A 16,563-nucleotide genomic window follows, 5' to 3' on the forward strand; every position below is an offset into this window, starting at 1 on the left:
CCGAAAACATTTACTATCATTTATGCAAAATATTTGCATTGCAGTACACAGAGAATTTAACTGATAGACCTCGTTGAAAATATTTCGGATGGAAGGATGGTCAAGAGTTGGAACATTTCCATATACTGCATCTGTACTACTGCGAGTATAACCAAAGTCTATTTCTTGGAGGGGTTGTTGCAAATTTTCTTTTAGCGTTTTACTGGGCCTTCCCCATTGCTGCTCTACATCGGGAAATTAACGGCATCTTAAGATCAATTAATTATGTTACCTGATCGCGCTGAAGATGATGCAGTTTTCAACAGTTTTGCTGCGATATGTTTAGGAGTTTTTTTCGGAGGCATTTTTAATTTTCACTTTCACACGATACAAAATCAAAATACGACCAAAATCAAAACAAAAACATCATACGTAAACAATAACAATGCCTCGAGCGCGTTCGAGTGGCCCGCCAGGAACTGTCATCAAGACGTCACGTAAAATAGCTTATATTCAATGGTCAAGTCAAGTGAGATATATTGGATTAGTACTTGACCAAAAGTTATCTTTTAATGATCACATTGAGGGCATTCTAGCTTAATGTAATAAATATATAAATGTAATGTTTGTATCCTCTGATAAACAGGAAATAAACTTCTGGTAGGGTAGAGAACTACTTCGGCCTAATCGCCCATTTTGGGCCTATCGAGCAGAAAACTTCAAATAAATCCATGATTTCAGAGTTAACAAGTCAATTATGCGGTTGGTACGATACTTTAGTTAATAAGCTACCGAACGAAGTCAATGAGAACGCGTGATATGAAGGTTTGCACCCATTATTCCAAAAAACAAAAGAAGAGCTCCGACCGAATCATGTTTTATCTTCATCCGATAGGCCGAAGTGAATTCATTGGCGTTTCAATGGCGTTTCAAAGCGTTAGGCCAAGTTTAGAACCCGTAGGCCGAGTTTGGCGTCAAGAAGCAGTGTTAGACTTTTGACAATATCTCATCAATTGGTTTCTCTTTATCAAATCTTACGGTACATACGGAAAGGTAAATAAATTTGGAAGCCATCAGTAATAATAACATTCCGTTTGGTGCTAAACTGCGCTAGATTAAGAAAGACTAAGTGCGGGTTGTGCTTAATAGGCCGGAAATGGGGTAGTTAACCCTATTCAAACAAGATTTAAGACTGGCCATGCTTTATACTGTGCCAATATAGTCTAGTTGTTGCACTATCTGGAATTAATCACTTCAAATGATTCCGAACAAAGTTCTGACGATGATTTTGAAGTTGCCTCCCTGGTACAGTACTATCGACGTACATAAAATTTCGGATGTTGAGTCCTACAAAATATTAAAAAATTACAGGCAAAAATCGTTACAATCCTCACTTGCAACGATCAATTCCCTTTACATTTAGATAAGATTTACAGGGTACGTGACGAATTTTTGCAGTAAATTTCAAATAGTAATTTATCATGCTTGTGCATCATGATTTAGATATATTTGGCAGCACTGGATAGCTTATACTGTTAGGTGTAAGATTTAAACAAACAATGTTGAGTAAACGTAAAGATGTCGAAACAAGAGAGCAATCTGTCAGCCGTTGTCGCTTTGTTGCGCGCCGGAGTATGCATGAAAGAAATAATTCGGTCGGTAAATGTGTCTGAAAGAACAGTGTATAATATTAAAAAAGGCTGCTAATAAAGCACAGAAATGGCTTACGGAAAATATTTCGTAAATTTGGGAGGAAGAAATTTGGCCCCCAAGCAGTCCCGATATCAATCCGTTGGATTATTTTGTATAGGGCGTCGTCCAACGGGATACCAATAGAACCCCTCACACCACACTTAAGTCGCTAAAAGCTAAAATCAAGGCAGTGATGACATCTATGGATCGAAACATTTTAAAACGTGCATACTGCAGTTTCCGGAAGCGTCTTACTACAGTCGTCGAAAGGGAAGGCAATTTTTTTTTAATAAATTTACTTACAACTTCCATATATGCCATTTACTGCAAAAATTCGTCACGCACCCTGTAGTTTTAATTTTTAGTTTTAAGATGTCAATTGTTATACTGACATACAGGCATAGACAACCTGTTAAAATCCTGAATTGCTTAAGCATAAACAATGTAAAAACACTTAGATATATATCATAATACTTTAGGGTGGTAAATTACTGTAGTATCTGGAACAATCTAGATTAAAATAAAATGTATTTTAATTTGAATATGGAAAAAATAAAGAGTAAAAAAAACAGGTGTAAAACTATTCCAAGACTTTCCTGGGGGCATGCCACAAAATTGAAGATTATGTAGAGGATTTTCGGTAAACAAAAAGAATAGTATTTCATAAGAATAGTGGTAATTTTATTTCATCACATAAAATTCAATTCATCCCCTTATTTTTTGAAGCATTGTTATTTCCCCAATGCTATAATATTTGCGTTATATTTGAGCGGCTACGAAAACGAATAACTACTATTTAACCTAATTTTACAATGGCTTGCTGGACAGTGCTCTAAAGAAAGGGATTTCTAGTTTTTGGTAGCAGTTCCAATTTCAACTTACGGGCTAATCGTGATACATAACAGTGAATGTTAAAACAAAGCCTGGAATATTTCTCCGGGTACAAAATATCAACTTGCAATTAAATTCGCTACTTTATTTACGAGACATAGCCTTCGGCGGAGGAGGAAGACGACGCCTTCGGTATGAGGGACGTGTATCCGGTTGGGCCTCGGTCGCGATTGCTTCGCCAAAAGCAAAATATCCGTTTCAGAGACTCCAGAAAGCCGATTCTTTGATCACAGTCGAAATCGTCGTCGCGGAACACTCCGGTGGAGAAGTCGTTCGGGTGGTACGGACCAACGAATAGCCTCAGATCGGACTGCGGGAAGCCGTCCTTGTAATACTTCTTGATCGTGTCGTAGGCGTCCATGATGACCGAGATGAACAGCGACAGGACCACGTAGATATACAGGCTGGTGAAGGAGTAGAGATAGATGCGGCAGAACCACCACAGCATGACGGATTTCTCGGACATGATGGTGAAGGTGGCGAACATGTCATCGCCGTTGATGAGGGAAAAGAGGCACTCGGAAGTGGTGGAAAGGGAACGGAACTTGATGTGGTAGGGACCGAGGACGAGCCAGCCGCAGAAGGTGAAACCGGCGTAGATCAGGAGAGCGCACAGCAGGAATCGGAGGATTTTAGGGGCGGCTTTCTTCAGGGTAAGGATGACGACATTATAGGTTTTGAAGAAGCCCAAGTATCGCAGGACGCCGAACCAGACCAGTAGGTTGCCTATGCCAAGCAGCAAGGAGCAAAGGTTCCAGTCATCGGCGATGAAGTGTTTCTGCTCGATTTGCTCTTTGAGGGCCGAACCAATGATAAGGAGGACGTCGTTGCAGACGATCATGATGTACCACATGTTGACGAATTCCATCTTGCCTTCGAGGGTGAGGTCCTTGCCGTACACTTGCTGGAAGAAGTCGGCGGTGATGATCCGGAGAAGCTGCGCCCGGTAAATGGCACGAGCGCAGAGGGCGAACGACACGACGCATATTACGATTACCAGAATGTTCAGGGCGCTACGGAGAGCGTCATCGATTTGTGAGTTTTTGATGAACTCAACGTCTCCGTGGCAAATGAGACGCATGGGTTCCGCTTCGAGTTTCAGCGTCATTTGACCGTCGTGATCTTGGTTGTTGAAGAAGATGAGGATATCGAATTGGTAGCAGTCCGGGGCCGTTATTGGGCCGGCAGCTTTAAAGTTGACCGTTTTGATGGCAAACTTAAGTTCGGCCTTCACCAAAGCCGAGAAGTTGATATGGATATCTTTCTGGTGGAGATACTTGCGACTACCGATGGCCGTAACGTTGCTGTCCAGGTCCAGACAGAGCGTGTCGATTTCCGGGTTGAAAACGTAGCTCTCGTTGAATCCGAAAATTGTACCGTCCTTGTAGCGGTACAAACAGAACTGCATCGGAGGCATAGTGTTGTCTTCGTTCGGGTAGGAGTACGGCCCAATGGCTTCCGACAGATTTGCGTAGCCATCGATTGCGTAGTCGATGGTTTGGAAGAATTCATCAATCGCATAGACGGAAAGCGGTCCCGTCTCCGGCGGATAGGTGCTGACTTCCATTGTGATGTCCCATCCCCGAAGGAACATGTGTGAGAACGTAATTGTATTGTCCCACGTGTAGTTCACGTGCATGTATCGGGAGTGCGCAAAAAGGCACAACTGGAGCGTGACCAGTACAATCTTTATGACCTGAACGACAAACTTGTAGGGAAATCGTCTTTTAGCTTGCCATTTCTCGATTGGATTCATGAAGAAAAATTGCAGCTTCCTACGTAGTCGTTCCTCGCTCAAGGACGTCTGCGAGCCACCCAACACGGGTGATTCCACCACCCCCTCATCCGCCCTTCCTCCGTTGATATTCATCTCGTTGCAGTCTTCCGTGAAAACACTACCAACACTATCACATCTGCCCTTCAATGCAGTTTCTCTTTGGTGCACTGCTGCTCCGACTGCACCCGCAGAACTAGAACTGTAGTTGCTGTTGCTGTTATTATTGATTTTCTGCCTTACCACCAGCTTTTCATTGTCCGTGCGAATATCGGATGTCGCCTTTCCAAGTTGCCCGTTTTGCTCTGTAGACGATGAAGAATAGCTGCTCATCTCAAGAACGCCGAGGCCGCAACTGCAGGAAGAGCTCACCACTGTTGTTTGGACAGCCAGAATGGAAAGAGAAAAGTGGGATTTAAGGGGACACAACGTTATCAGTTTGTTTGTTGACTGTAGCTCTAGCTCTAAGGAACACACATCACCACAATACAGCCACTGCGGCCACCATCACCATTATTGGAAGGTAGTTTTATATCACTGAGTAGTTTTCACATCGCTCACAGGCACGGGACGAACACTTTTTCGAAAAAAATGTAGGCAGACTAATCAAGTTCGAAGCATAGAACACACAGAAAACAGTGGTTAATGACCATCCGACAGTAGATAATACTTTCTTTCTTCTGTACGATAGACCAGCAGTTTGGGTCGATTGGTTTTGCTATAGAGCTCACCACGAGCAGGCAGTTGTCAGACGAGTACTGAACTCACTCGCAGTATATTTGCATCGTCATAAAAGCCAAAGACTCCCAGTGCAGCACCACCAACAACAACATCTGGCATCTGGCAGGCGGGCATCTTGCTCGAGGTACAGTCAACCGAACTAAAATTGAGTGTTCTCGACCCGGAGAGCCTCCATGTGACCAGGTGAGTCAGAGCGAATAAGCAAGCCATTGTTTTTGTATGGCGTAAGCGCGTGTTTGCCAGACGAAGATGGACGAGGGCCGGGTGCGCGCATGTGTTGTTTGTGAAAACATCGTGGCAGTGTCGGAGAGAGCGTTTCTCTCTCTCTCTCTCTCTGCCTCTCTTTGACTCACTGCCACTTTGGCTCTCTGCCGGAAGAGATGCATTCTGATTAGGTTCCAGGAAAGCTTTTTGGTGCATCACACAGCGCTGATGGTGTGCATGTAAACAAACAGGTATCGATAGAATTAAGCCCTCTAGTAAAAGTCTGTCCCAATCGAAGTGTCAAAATGTACTGGTTTTCTTATTTAAAAAAAAAATACAATAGCGATTAGTGACGTTTAACGCTCGCACACTATAATGGGTGTATCGCCGTATAAAGTTGTTTATTATTTTCCTCTGGCTAACCTAAAAAATGTATGAAATTGGATCTGTCAAAATGAGTTTGACAGCGATCTGTTATGTATTTTCCTCGGATTTTCACAAACACGCTCTCACATATCGCACCAATACAACCGGACGTGAAAATCTCACCACCCGAGCGATACCCCAGATGATAGAACTATTCCACAAATGGTTTGGATGATACCATGAACACGTAGTTAAACAAAATAACCATTCAAATTTTCCTGATGAATGAGGGTGTCTTAGTGGAATAATTGTGTTAAGAGAGAGAGAGAGAGAAGTATTAGTAATTTCCATTTAATTCCACTACTTTATTTGCTTATTATTGACGGATACGCGTATTTCGTCTACAATGTGCAGACTTCTTCAGTGTCTTGTACTAGTTCGAGTATTAGTATAAGACACTGAAGAAGTCTGCACATTGTAGACGAAATACGCATATCCGTCAAGGATAAGCAAATCAAGTAGTGGAATTGGCGTTGACGGCGACTCTGTAGTTCTTTACTTCTATGGTAAAATCCATAAGCAAGCTGTGCGTGAAACATGGCGGCCATCGTACCAACAATCAATACAAAACTAACGATTTTAAATTAGCTCACTACTTGACTAGCCTATTGGTCCCAAGCAAATCAATTAACGAACCCCATTCTAGTCGAAATTCTAGTACTACGCAATGTTTGTTTTGATTCGCTATGAATGTTTGACAGATAAATTGAGGGGTTATTGGTTTTTCTTATGTTTCGAGGGGTGATACGATTAGCTTGGGACCGAAGAGTGTACCAGAGCTGAGCCAAAAAGTTGAGCACGTTATTTCGGGACCTTCTAGTCGTAGAGTTACCTCTATGATCGTACTATCAACAATCAATACGAAACTAACGATTTTAAATTGGCTCACCACTGTAGTAGCCTATTGGTCCCAAGCAAACGATTAACGTACCCTATTCTAGTTGAAATTCTATTACTACACTATGTTTGTTTTGATTCGCTATGAAAGTTTGACAGATAACATCAGGGGTGTGTGGATTCATGCAGAACATGCAGGGGTGAGTGAAATAGCTTGGGACTGCTTGGGACCGTTGTTCTGGTACTGAGTGAGCCAAAAATAATAATGATTTTCTTCGGGACCCAGTGGTCTTAGAGTTACCTCTATGGTACTATCCTTTCATTCCAATGAAAATTTCCATAAGAAACTGTCAATTTTTGCTAGAATAGACAACTTCTCGACGGTGCCGTCAACGCCAATTAAATGGAAATTACTAATCCTTCTCTCTCTTTCTTTATACAAATTTGATTAGGGTTGCTCGATTGGAACAACTTTTTGCAGTTTTCTGGTTTCAGTCAGTCCATACTTTTACTAGAGGGCTTTAGATAGAATGGGTAGTGTGATGGGTAAATCCCACTAAATATGAATTACAGTAATCTCTACATTTATGCGGTGGGTGGTACGGTCCACCTACAGCTATTTCTCTGCAGTCCTTCAACCAATTGAGCTGGTGGTCTGTGGATAACTAGTTTATGGTTGACACTAATCACATACAATAAATCAAAGTAACTAATTGGTTGAAGGATAGCCAAGAGCCAGCGGTGCGTGGACAGAACCACCCACCGCATAAATGGAAGTATTACTGTATGCCTTTTTCAGACAGGGTGTCGACTACCCGGAAAAATCTGGAAGATCAGGGAATCTCTGGCAATTTCATTCAAATTCAGGGAAATATTTCTTAAACACAGAAACTAACTAATAAGCATGACTGACTTCGTTAGTTCTTAACAAATTAATTACTCAGTGTAGTTTGGTGTAGTTTGAGGATGGCTGTCCATTTAAAATTTTAAATAGAGTTGCAAACTTGTGGTTCCTCAATGCTTGATGATACATTCGATGATTTTGGATCTAATATAAATTCAGTTTCCACTGGGTTGATACAAACTCATTTCCGTAGACACTACACACTTATCCAGCATTTAGTTGTTCGGTATTTTTTTTATACTGGGCTTGCACCGTAAAACGACATTTTTACTGAAAATTCAGTTCAAATCTGGGAAATAACTGACAATCTGTAAAAACAAACTGAATTTCGGTAACGTTTGATACAAAACACTGTACACAGAATATAAATTTACTGAGAAAATCGGTAATTCTTAATTTTTCGAGATTTCACGAAAAGTCAGTAAAATTAAATACTGTGCACTAAGTAGTTCTTATTTTTTTACTGGCCAGTCAGCAAAATGATCAGTTTATTTTACCGACCAAGAATTGTAAAATTATAAGCTGTCAATTTTTTAACCGCCACCAGTTTGGCTCCAGAAAAATCCGGAAGCAAGTTATCAAGATCGACAATAATTCATTGGCTGGAATCGCAGAATGGATCCAAGTACGTACGAGTATGAATAATTTGGCTTATGGTTTGTGAAACAAATATTTTCTTTTCGTTTAGATGAACAATCCAATACCAACATCAAAAACCCAACATTTTTCGTCCGTGGAAAATTTCCAGAAGACATCACCGATGGAATTACCTTCTGGAAGAACGAGACTGTTCCTTGGCAAAGGAATGTTTCCATAATGTTGTGAATGTCTCTGTTTTCAATGTTGACTGCACCGAGCGGCCGAGCGACAAGCAATAATTATTCTTGTATTCCTTAAAACAGCTTTTATCGGGGTGCGGGAAACCAACTACGAGTTTCTCCGTAGTTAACATTCCCCCCTATTCTGCGAGTCACGTGACTCTCTCTCACCGGTGAGGTGACAATAGTCACCTCGTGTGAGGTGACTCTCCATTTGATTTACATGGAGAGTCACCTCACAGAGGTGACAATTTTCACCTCACCGGTGACAGAGAGTCACGTGACTCGCAGAATAAGGGGGATTGATTTTATGGATAACAGCAACCCTACCAATTCTAAATATATGAGTAGTGCAACATTTGCTAACAAAAATTGAAATAAATGAGTTTTATGTGCGTCCAATTATTATTAGAATGAAATGTTTATTTTTCACCTAATTAAGCTTTTAATATAACTGGGTTACCCGGTACAAGCATGCACAAAATAACTGACTTGCCAGTTTAATTGTGACAAAATAACGATCACATTTACTGGGCTTTCCAGTGTCCAGGCAACTCGCATAAATTACTGGATATACAGTTTTTTGACAGATTGACTTTTACGGACAGTTCGGTAATGATTTGTTTTGCTGTGATGATTACTGGGCGATCCGCAATTCAAAAACCCAGTAAAATTTTACTGCCTCCAGTAATCTAAAGTTAGTGTGTAGACGTTGTTAGCTGTTGCAAAATTTAACCTCATAATGGGTATGTGCTGTTCTTAGGGTGTGAAGAGTGCTGTGGTTGTGGGTAGTCGCGGGTAGTCGATGACTACTTAGCTCCAAAAAGAGTAGTATCTATCCGAAAAAGTTAAATACTTAACATACACTGCACTAGCTAAGGTTACCTTCGAATACTTGCGCCCCTGATTCGCAAATCTCTGATACACATGTTCAGGTGAAAATTGAAAAATCCCTAAATTTGAAATGGCTTGCGCTCCTGGTAAACATGTGCAGGGACAAATTGATAAAAAATATTATCATTTGAAGTGGCTAGTGCCCCTGATATAAACGAAAAGGAAAATAAATTAAATAAATGTAAAATTTGAAATGACCCTGGTATACAAAATCAGAGAAAATTTTAAGTTTGAAATGTTAAGTTTGAAATGATTTGCGCCCCTTGTCCACATGTTCAGGATGACAAAAAAGTGATAAAAACCTTGAAATTTGAAATGGATCATAGTCATGTTCAAAAAATAATTGAAAAATAATAAATTTGAAATCGCTTGCGCCCGCTAAGGTTGCATGATTAGGGATAAAAAAAATCGTTAAATTTGAACTCATCAAGTCGTTTAGAACTTTTTTTGAAGTAAATCATTACCTTTTCAAGTTCCAAAGACGAATAAAATCAGAACCATTCAGTTCTTTTAGAAGTGATTTTGAAGTGGTTAAGAGCTATCCGAAGTGATTTGAACCTTTCCTTTGTGATTTAGTACTTTTCGAAATGATTTCGATCGTTTGTGAAGTGATTTGGTACTTTCCAAAGAGATTTTGGACATTTATGAAGTAATTCAGTGTTGTAGGAAGTGATTCCGAATATTTCTGAAGTGATTCAGTTCTTTTAGAAGTTGTTGTTTTATGAAATGCTTTAGTATTTTACGAAGCGAGTTCGAACTTTTCTGAAGTGAATCAGTACTTTTTCAAGTTCCAAAGAAACAAATTCTATCTTCCCCAAGCGTATTCAGCACGATTTTCAGCTTTTTCAACATTTTTTAGGTGTTGCTGAACTTTTAGGGGGTTGATGCAACATTCCAATGAGTGTTGCAATACTTTTCTATGCGGTGTCACAATGAATAAAGCTGCAATTGTGGCAGTAGGAGTTGTAGAGAACGCTCTAGACAAATCCATGAGGTACATCCGTTGGAGATGGCTCAATTTTGTCTGAACTGTTCTTACCTCTCATTTCTACCACCACGCAAAACATCTAGGCCAATATTGGTCGCATAACTGTTGTGTAGGTCCATTTTATGTACTTAGGTATTAGGCCCCAGGTTTTTCCAATGGTTGTTCTGCATTGGCCAAAGGTCATGCATGCTTTTTTGACTCTGAATTCAATTTAGCTTGACTACTCACATCGGTCTCACAGCCAAACCAAACTTAGAAAATAAGACAGTAGATGTTCTGTTTGGATTAACCAAATGACCATCATGGTGAAACCAACGTTTAATTACTCTAAGAGCGTTCTGCAATTGATGTATAAAGTGCATATGCACTAACCAACTACCAGAATGAGATAGTCGTCTACTAAACCACAGGTAGGAAAACCGCTGTTCCCTCAACAGCGTATCTGCATCGAGATTCATTCCACAAAAGTGGTGGCATAACTACTCCTTGAGGGCATCTATGCACACTAAATTTCAAAATATCTGCTTGGTGTGGAGCATAGATAGCGGTTCTTGATCATCTGGTAAATGCAATTTGTAATAAGGTTGTTGATCTAATTTCCATTCTACTAAGCATAACCTGCACTTAACCTCTTTTTTTTCGAACGCATATGAACCCAATTATTCCAAATTTATTTATCTTTCCAAACGTAGACTGTAGATGTTCAAGGTACATTAAAGCGATTTTCGTGGTGTGGTAAATGCCACCTTCACCACCTGTAGAGTACGGTGCTGCTCATCGTGCAGCAGCGATAAAATGCAAATATTTTGCAACATACCATACCAACTATTTGAAACGTCATTTTTAAAGATCGTTATTTTAGGCAGACTTATATTTTAATGGCGCAGGTCAAAATTGGGTGCACACAGCACAGGAACACAGCACTGGCTGTGAACCATTTGCTGAGTTACATTTACCTCGTGGTTAAAGTGACATTTCAAAAGTTATTTTCTATGTTCGAAAATCCCTGTGGTGTCGATCGACCGGTTTTCGAGTCACGGTTGTCAAAATTTAACTTCTTGTCTATCAGAAATAACCATGCTCGGATAGCAGGGTTCATCGATAACTTTAATCTCATCATCATCTGTCAAATTTTAACCAATAGTTAAAAACAAAAATCGCCAAATGGTTCAGAGCCTTAATAAATGTTACACCTAATTAACCACTTCATTCGAGCAGATAAAATGACGTTTACTACCACTCGAACTTTCAAATGAAACATTATTTTAAGATTTTTTCTTCTAGAACCTCGAGAAAAGTAGCCAACATTTGTGCGTTTCACAAAAAAATAGAAATTAGTTGGTCCAGTTTTGTGAAATCGCTGGTAGAAAGTCACGCCAAAACTGCTTGACAAAGTGGTCAATTGCATCTGACAACATTTCAACTTCGAATAGCATTTTCCAACAAAAAATCAATTCATAGAGCGCATTGGAGCGCATTAGAATAAATGCAAGAATGGTAAAAAGTTAAGAGAAGAGGATGATTATTTTCTGAATACTTGTAGTTCTTGTTCCTTATTTTGTTGTGCACAGCCTGATTAGCTCAGAGAATTAACTAAATGAGAATTTAAGATAATGGTTTTGCAAGGATTGTTTTTTTTTTGCTAGTGCATATAAAGGTTGAACACGAAAAACCCCTGACACGAAAGTCTTGTTGGGGTTTAAAAATGCGTTTTATTTTTCATAGTTCAATGTAACAGCTATACATAAGTAAGTATTTTGCTTACTGTAAGACCATTGTTGGAGTCCTCCTTCTCAATCATAGGCCATTGCTCAAACTTTTCTTCGTACACGGTCGATCATCTTTTGCACGAGCCCTGTTCCCACTTGTTTGGCTACCAAATTCCATTTCCGCTTGAAATACTTCAGGTCAATTGAAGTTCCACGCTTTTTTTCAGCATGTGCTTTACATTTGACCAGTACAGTGCTTTCCCGATTTTGTCAGCTTTTTTTTTTAGCGATTTTGTCAGCCTGCAGATTTCACTAAATTGTTAAGTTTTTAAACATGAATTCTCAAACTCTACGCTATGAATAATTGTTATTCTTACACATTGCTGTAATGTGATTGTTAGGGAAAGCTAGGGTAAAATGTGCATACGGGATAAAATTAACAATTGACGATTTTAAGTGCTTTTCTATTCAAATATAAATAAATTTAACGCACAGGTCTTTCATCCAATGTACCTTTTGAATTTTAATTCATTTACGTTAATGTAATATAATCCTACTAGGAATTATAAGTTTTGAATTGTTGTTTGCTGGAAAAATCACTTTTACTTTGGAAAATCTGTTTCTTTTTTTGCAATTGTAATAAAAACATTGCTTCATTGTCAGTAACAATTATGCTTAGAAAATAAAAAAAGTGCATTACTTATTGCATTGAATTGTTTGATTGACTTTCAATTTTCAAGAGATATCGTCATCGCAAATTCTCGAATTCAACGGAGATAAACAAAATCGTCAATTGAAAGGGACAAGTTTGGATTCCGGAAAGGGAGATCAACGGTGGATGCAATTCGGACAATGGTCAAGAGAGCCGAGAAGGCATCCAAACAGAAGTGAAGAGGAGATCGATATTGCACCGTGATAACACAATAATGCGTTCAACAGCGCAGCTGAAAAGCCATTGCCAAAGCGCTGCATAGAATGAGGGTCCCTGACTACCTGTACAGGATTCTGAGGAGTTACTTCCAGAACTTGTTTCTGGTCTTCCAGACAGACATGGGACAGAGATCGATTAGGATCACAGCGGGAGTTCCACAAGGCTCCATCCTTGGTCCTACGCATGCCTTTGCCTCGAAGCGCTGGGAGTGATGATCGATGACCGGCTAAACTTCAACAGCCACGTCGAATATGTCTGGGAGAATGCTTCGAAGGCCATCAACACAATAGCTGGAATTAAGCTGAACAACTCTATTCCCAGCAATATCAAGAGGCGTCTTCTGGCTAGATACTGAAGTATGGAGGTTCAGCCTGGTTTGCAGCACTGGAAACGAAGCAAAACCAAAGGAAACTGAGCTCCGGCTCATGGCCATGCGCATCGGTTATTACCGATTCTTTCGACCTAGGTGAACAGAAAACACGTAGAAGGCAACCACCACCGGAAGAAGTTCATGTCTGGCCACGGCTGCCTCAGGAAATACCTGCATCGGCTCGGACACGCAGCGTCACCCCTCTGTCCGGAGTGTGGCAACGTGGATGAAACGCCGGAGCATGTGGTCTTCGACTGTCCAAGGTGCGAGACAGTGCGAAGGGAGATGCCTGTCCTTGACGTAGAGAATGGCTTCGATGAAATGTGTCCAGAGGAAGGCACTTGGAATGGAGAGAAGAGCAGCGGGGGGATTCAGGCAGAGGAGAGAGTAAGGAATGGGCTTTTTTACAAATAATAGCCATATGTAGGACAAGGTGGGGTAAAACGCACCCTGGCGTTATACGACCAACAGCGTTTTATCTCGAACTATTAACAGACTAATTGATATAAACAATTTCCCAGATGCCTGTTCTGCAGTTCTTCTAGTAAATAAGGGTGGAACTCCATTAAATTTGTATTGCAAAACACGGAAATATGCGCGTAATTTTTTCTCGATTTTGTCAGTTTCCCGCTTTTGGCAGCCTAAAATTTGAGAAGGGGCTGAAATAATAAGGAAAGCACTGTATTCCTCAACTGGCCTTAGTTCCGAAGTATTGGCCGGATTCATCTCCTTGGGAACCACTGTGACGCCATTTTTGCTGTGCCACTGTTTGGTGGAATTTGAGTAATGGCATCTTACCAAGTCCGCCAGAATAGGCCGTCCACCTGATGCTTCTCCAGAAAAGGCAGTCGTCTCTTTCGTAAGCACTACTCCTGGTAAATTTCGTGGTCCCAGAAGTAACGAAAGTATCGCTTTTCAGCACACAACTGCAGATTGCTTGCCAAACAAGGGGGAATTTCGACTTCTTTTTGATTTTACATTCTTTAGGGGCACTCTTCCGGTCAACCGAAAACTGCCAGTAGCAGATAGACCGGGATTTTCGTTTCGAGCGTGCAGGATCGAATCGTGACGTGCTTGCTCCGGTGAATCCATGATGTAAACAAATGAACTTATCCTCACAACCTTTGCCTACTATGATTCTATACACTTTTGGCTTGAACTTTTTCGTGTTCAACTTTTAGTAGCAGTTTTAAGATTCAATAATGATGCAAAGATACCTAGGCAACCGTAAAAAAATAATAATAAAAAACAATGATTATTAATATTAAAACATTTTTGACGATTATGCGCAATTTCCCGAGCTACCTGGATAGGGGGGGGTGAGCACCTATTTGTTGTATTTTCATTTTACGTTCAATCATAAGCCGGTGGTGTATTGGTAAGCGTGATAACCTCTCACCCCAGCAGGCCTGGGTTCAATCCCCCCCCCCCCTTCGGAAGGGAAGTAAAGTCGTTGGTCCCCGGTTTATGAGTTGATGGGTCGATAGGTAGGGTCCAGGTGTGGGAGCTGTCTCCCTGGCGTTGGTAGCAGATTTCGAAATGTTAGTTAGTTTCTTCTCTTTACAATTTGTCGAACCTCTTAACGGAATCCCTTTTATGAAGAGCTTTGAGTGTGTTGGTCCATTTCCTTCAAATTCCGTTATAATCAGTGCTGAAAAATATCAATATCAATACCTACAAAATGCTAAATTTCATTAGCCACCTGATGTCAGTATCAGTTTACATAGTGATAAGATCAATATCATTCGCGTCAATGTCAGTGCGCAAATGACATTGACATCGTAAAGGGACAGCTGATATTAAAAGCTTGCGGCAAATGTTTCTTATACACGCCATTTAATCGAGAACCGATCCTTATGAAACTCTTAAGTAATATTAAAACAATGCAACGGTTATACAAAAAAGTTGATTTATTAGGATAAAAGTAAGATTTTCAACTTTTCCCCAGTGATATTCATATGACTAGTAATATTAAAGCCGTATCGTCTGATATTATGCTTACCAATAATATCAGTGTCGGAAGTGAAATTAAGTGCTAGGCCAATATATTACGTCAATTTACATTGTTGACAGCACGCAGCACTGGTTATATTTGCTTATCTTTTGACAGATACACGTATTTCGTCTACCACTTTCAGACTTCATCAGTGCCAAGTACTCAAGTTTCTTCTATTATCATATTAAATTACAGTAAAATATATTAAGCATGGTTCTCGTACAAAAAAAAAACCCTCCGTTCCCGTTAGGTAAAACTAGTTTCGCGGAAATCGGGAAATGAGAATTCTGGTAATTTCCCAGTTAGGAAACACTAGGTGGTGTGATTTCAAGACCAAGAAAGTTTGAGTTTGGCCAAATGTTTTCAAAAGATTATTTTAATTCTCAATCCCTCAAAATCTGTCGAAGAAGTTCCTCATCTTGTTGCATTACATCACAGATTACATGCCTGAAATGAATAAATTCAACATAAATTTTAGTTGTATTTACAAGCCTTCATAACGGAAGAGGGATATAAATCTCTAAGAATATTTAGCTAGAACAAGTCAGAGATAGGATCAACTGTCTCCAGAAATTTCCGTGACGATACGAGTCGAAAAGGGTGAACAGAAGCGGGTTGAATTTTTATCGTCTGGTGTTGTTGTGATGATCCATATTTAGCACAAAAGTGGCATTGCTGAATGCGGTCTTTTATTTAGCTGATCATCCCAGGTCAAAATAGGTTAGTTCTGGCCAACTTCAAAGTTGATTCTATTCTGACGTACAGGGGAATTGGATATAATGTCAGCCTAAATGCCCCTAATTTGGGCCCATAAATACATCAGCAATCGACTAAATTTTCAATAGCGACTGAAAATATCCATAAGTACCGCCCGTATGACGCGTTCATCTTGATAAAATTGATAAATAGCAGATTTTTAGCGATGGGCCCAATCTTAGATCCATAGGCCAACATTAGAGCAATTTCCATATGAAGTTTTTCAATGAGCGATCGTCGAAGGGATGCAGGAACCACCACATCTCATTTTTTTCATACTAGGATTGTCCAATATACCCCTTTGGAATGACTCCCTGTTATTGTCTGGAATCCCCCCTGGACTGTCATGAATCCTCCTAAAAATTGACTAAAATCCTCCCTGGTCCTGGGGCTGTGATGAAACCTTCTTGGGACTGTGCGGTTGCTAATGTTTGCAGTACTCGAACGTCATCGGCATGGCAGTCAAGCAAATCGTCTCTGGTTGTTCCGTATGGTCACTATAAAAAAGCCTTCCATCGATTTTGAGGGGGTAGCTAGTGCAATTGACCTTCCATTGCCGAAATATCTTCCCAGTTAAACATTGCAAGCGCACCGTTTAAAATGGTGCTGAAATACGTAAATTTGCTTTGTGGCAGTATCGGTTGCTGTGTGTA

The 16,563-nt window shown here is 40.2% G+C and overlaps 2 protein-coding genes across 3 annotated transcripts in view; both read right to left on the reverse strand.

Annotated features, from left to right (window-relative positions):
- The window catches only part of LOC135708171 (potassium voltage-gated channel subfamily H member 4-like), a 205,885-nt gene that overhangs the window by 66,500 nt on the left and 122,822 nt on the right, over positions 1-16,563 (reverse strand). The gene's annotated exons all lie outside the window — the stretch shown is intronic.
- LOC135708121 (mucolipin-3-like) lies at positions 2,373-5,110 on the reverse strand. Of its 2 annotated transcripts, none has more exons than XM_065230066.1 (2): positions 4,819-5,110; positions 2,373-4,710 (listed from the first exon to the last, which is right to left on the reverse strand). In XM_065230066.1, exon 2 carries the CDS (start codon positions 4,667-4,669, stop codon positions 2,651-2,653), a length of 2,019 nt encoding a protein of 672 aa, XP_065086138.1. In that variant the 5' UTR covers positions 4,670-4,710; positions 4,819-5,110; the 3' UTR covers positions 2,373-2,650. The 2 variants fall into 2 exon arrangements, with proteins under 2 accessions (XP_065086138.1, XP_065086139.1); XM_065230067.1 differs by having other exon boundaries at positions 4,814-5,110.

The sequence above is a fragment of the Ochlerotatus camptorhynchus genome, unplaced genomic scaffold (assembly GCF_037179485.1).
Source record: "Ochlerotatus camptorhynchus isolate MF236.1 unplaced genomic scaffold, CSIRO-AGI_Acam_v1.1 ptg000328l, whole genome shotgun sequence".
Taxonomy (NCBI): domain Eukaryota; kingdom Metazoa; phylum Arthropoda; class Insecta; order Diptera; family Culicidae; genus Ochlerotatus; species Ochlerotatus camptorhynchus.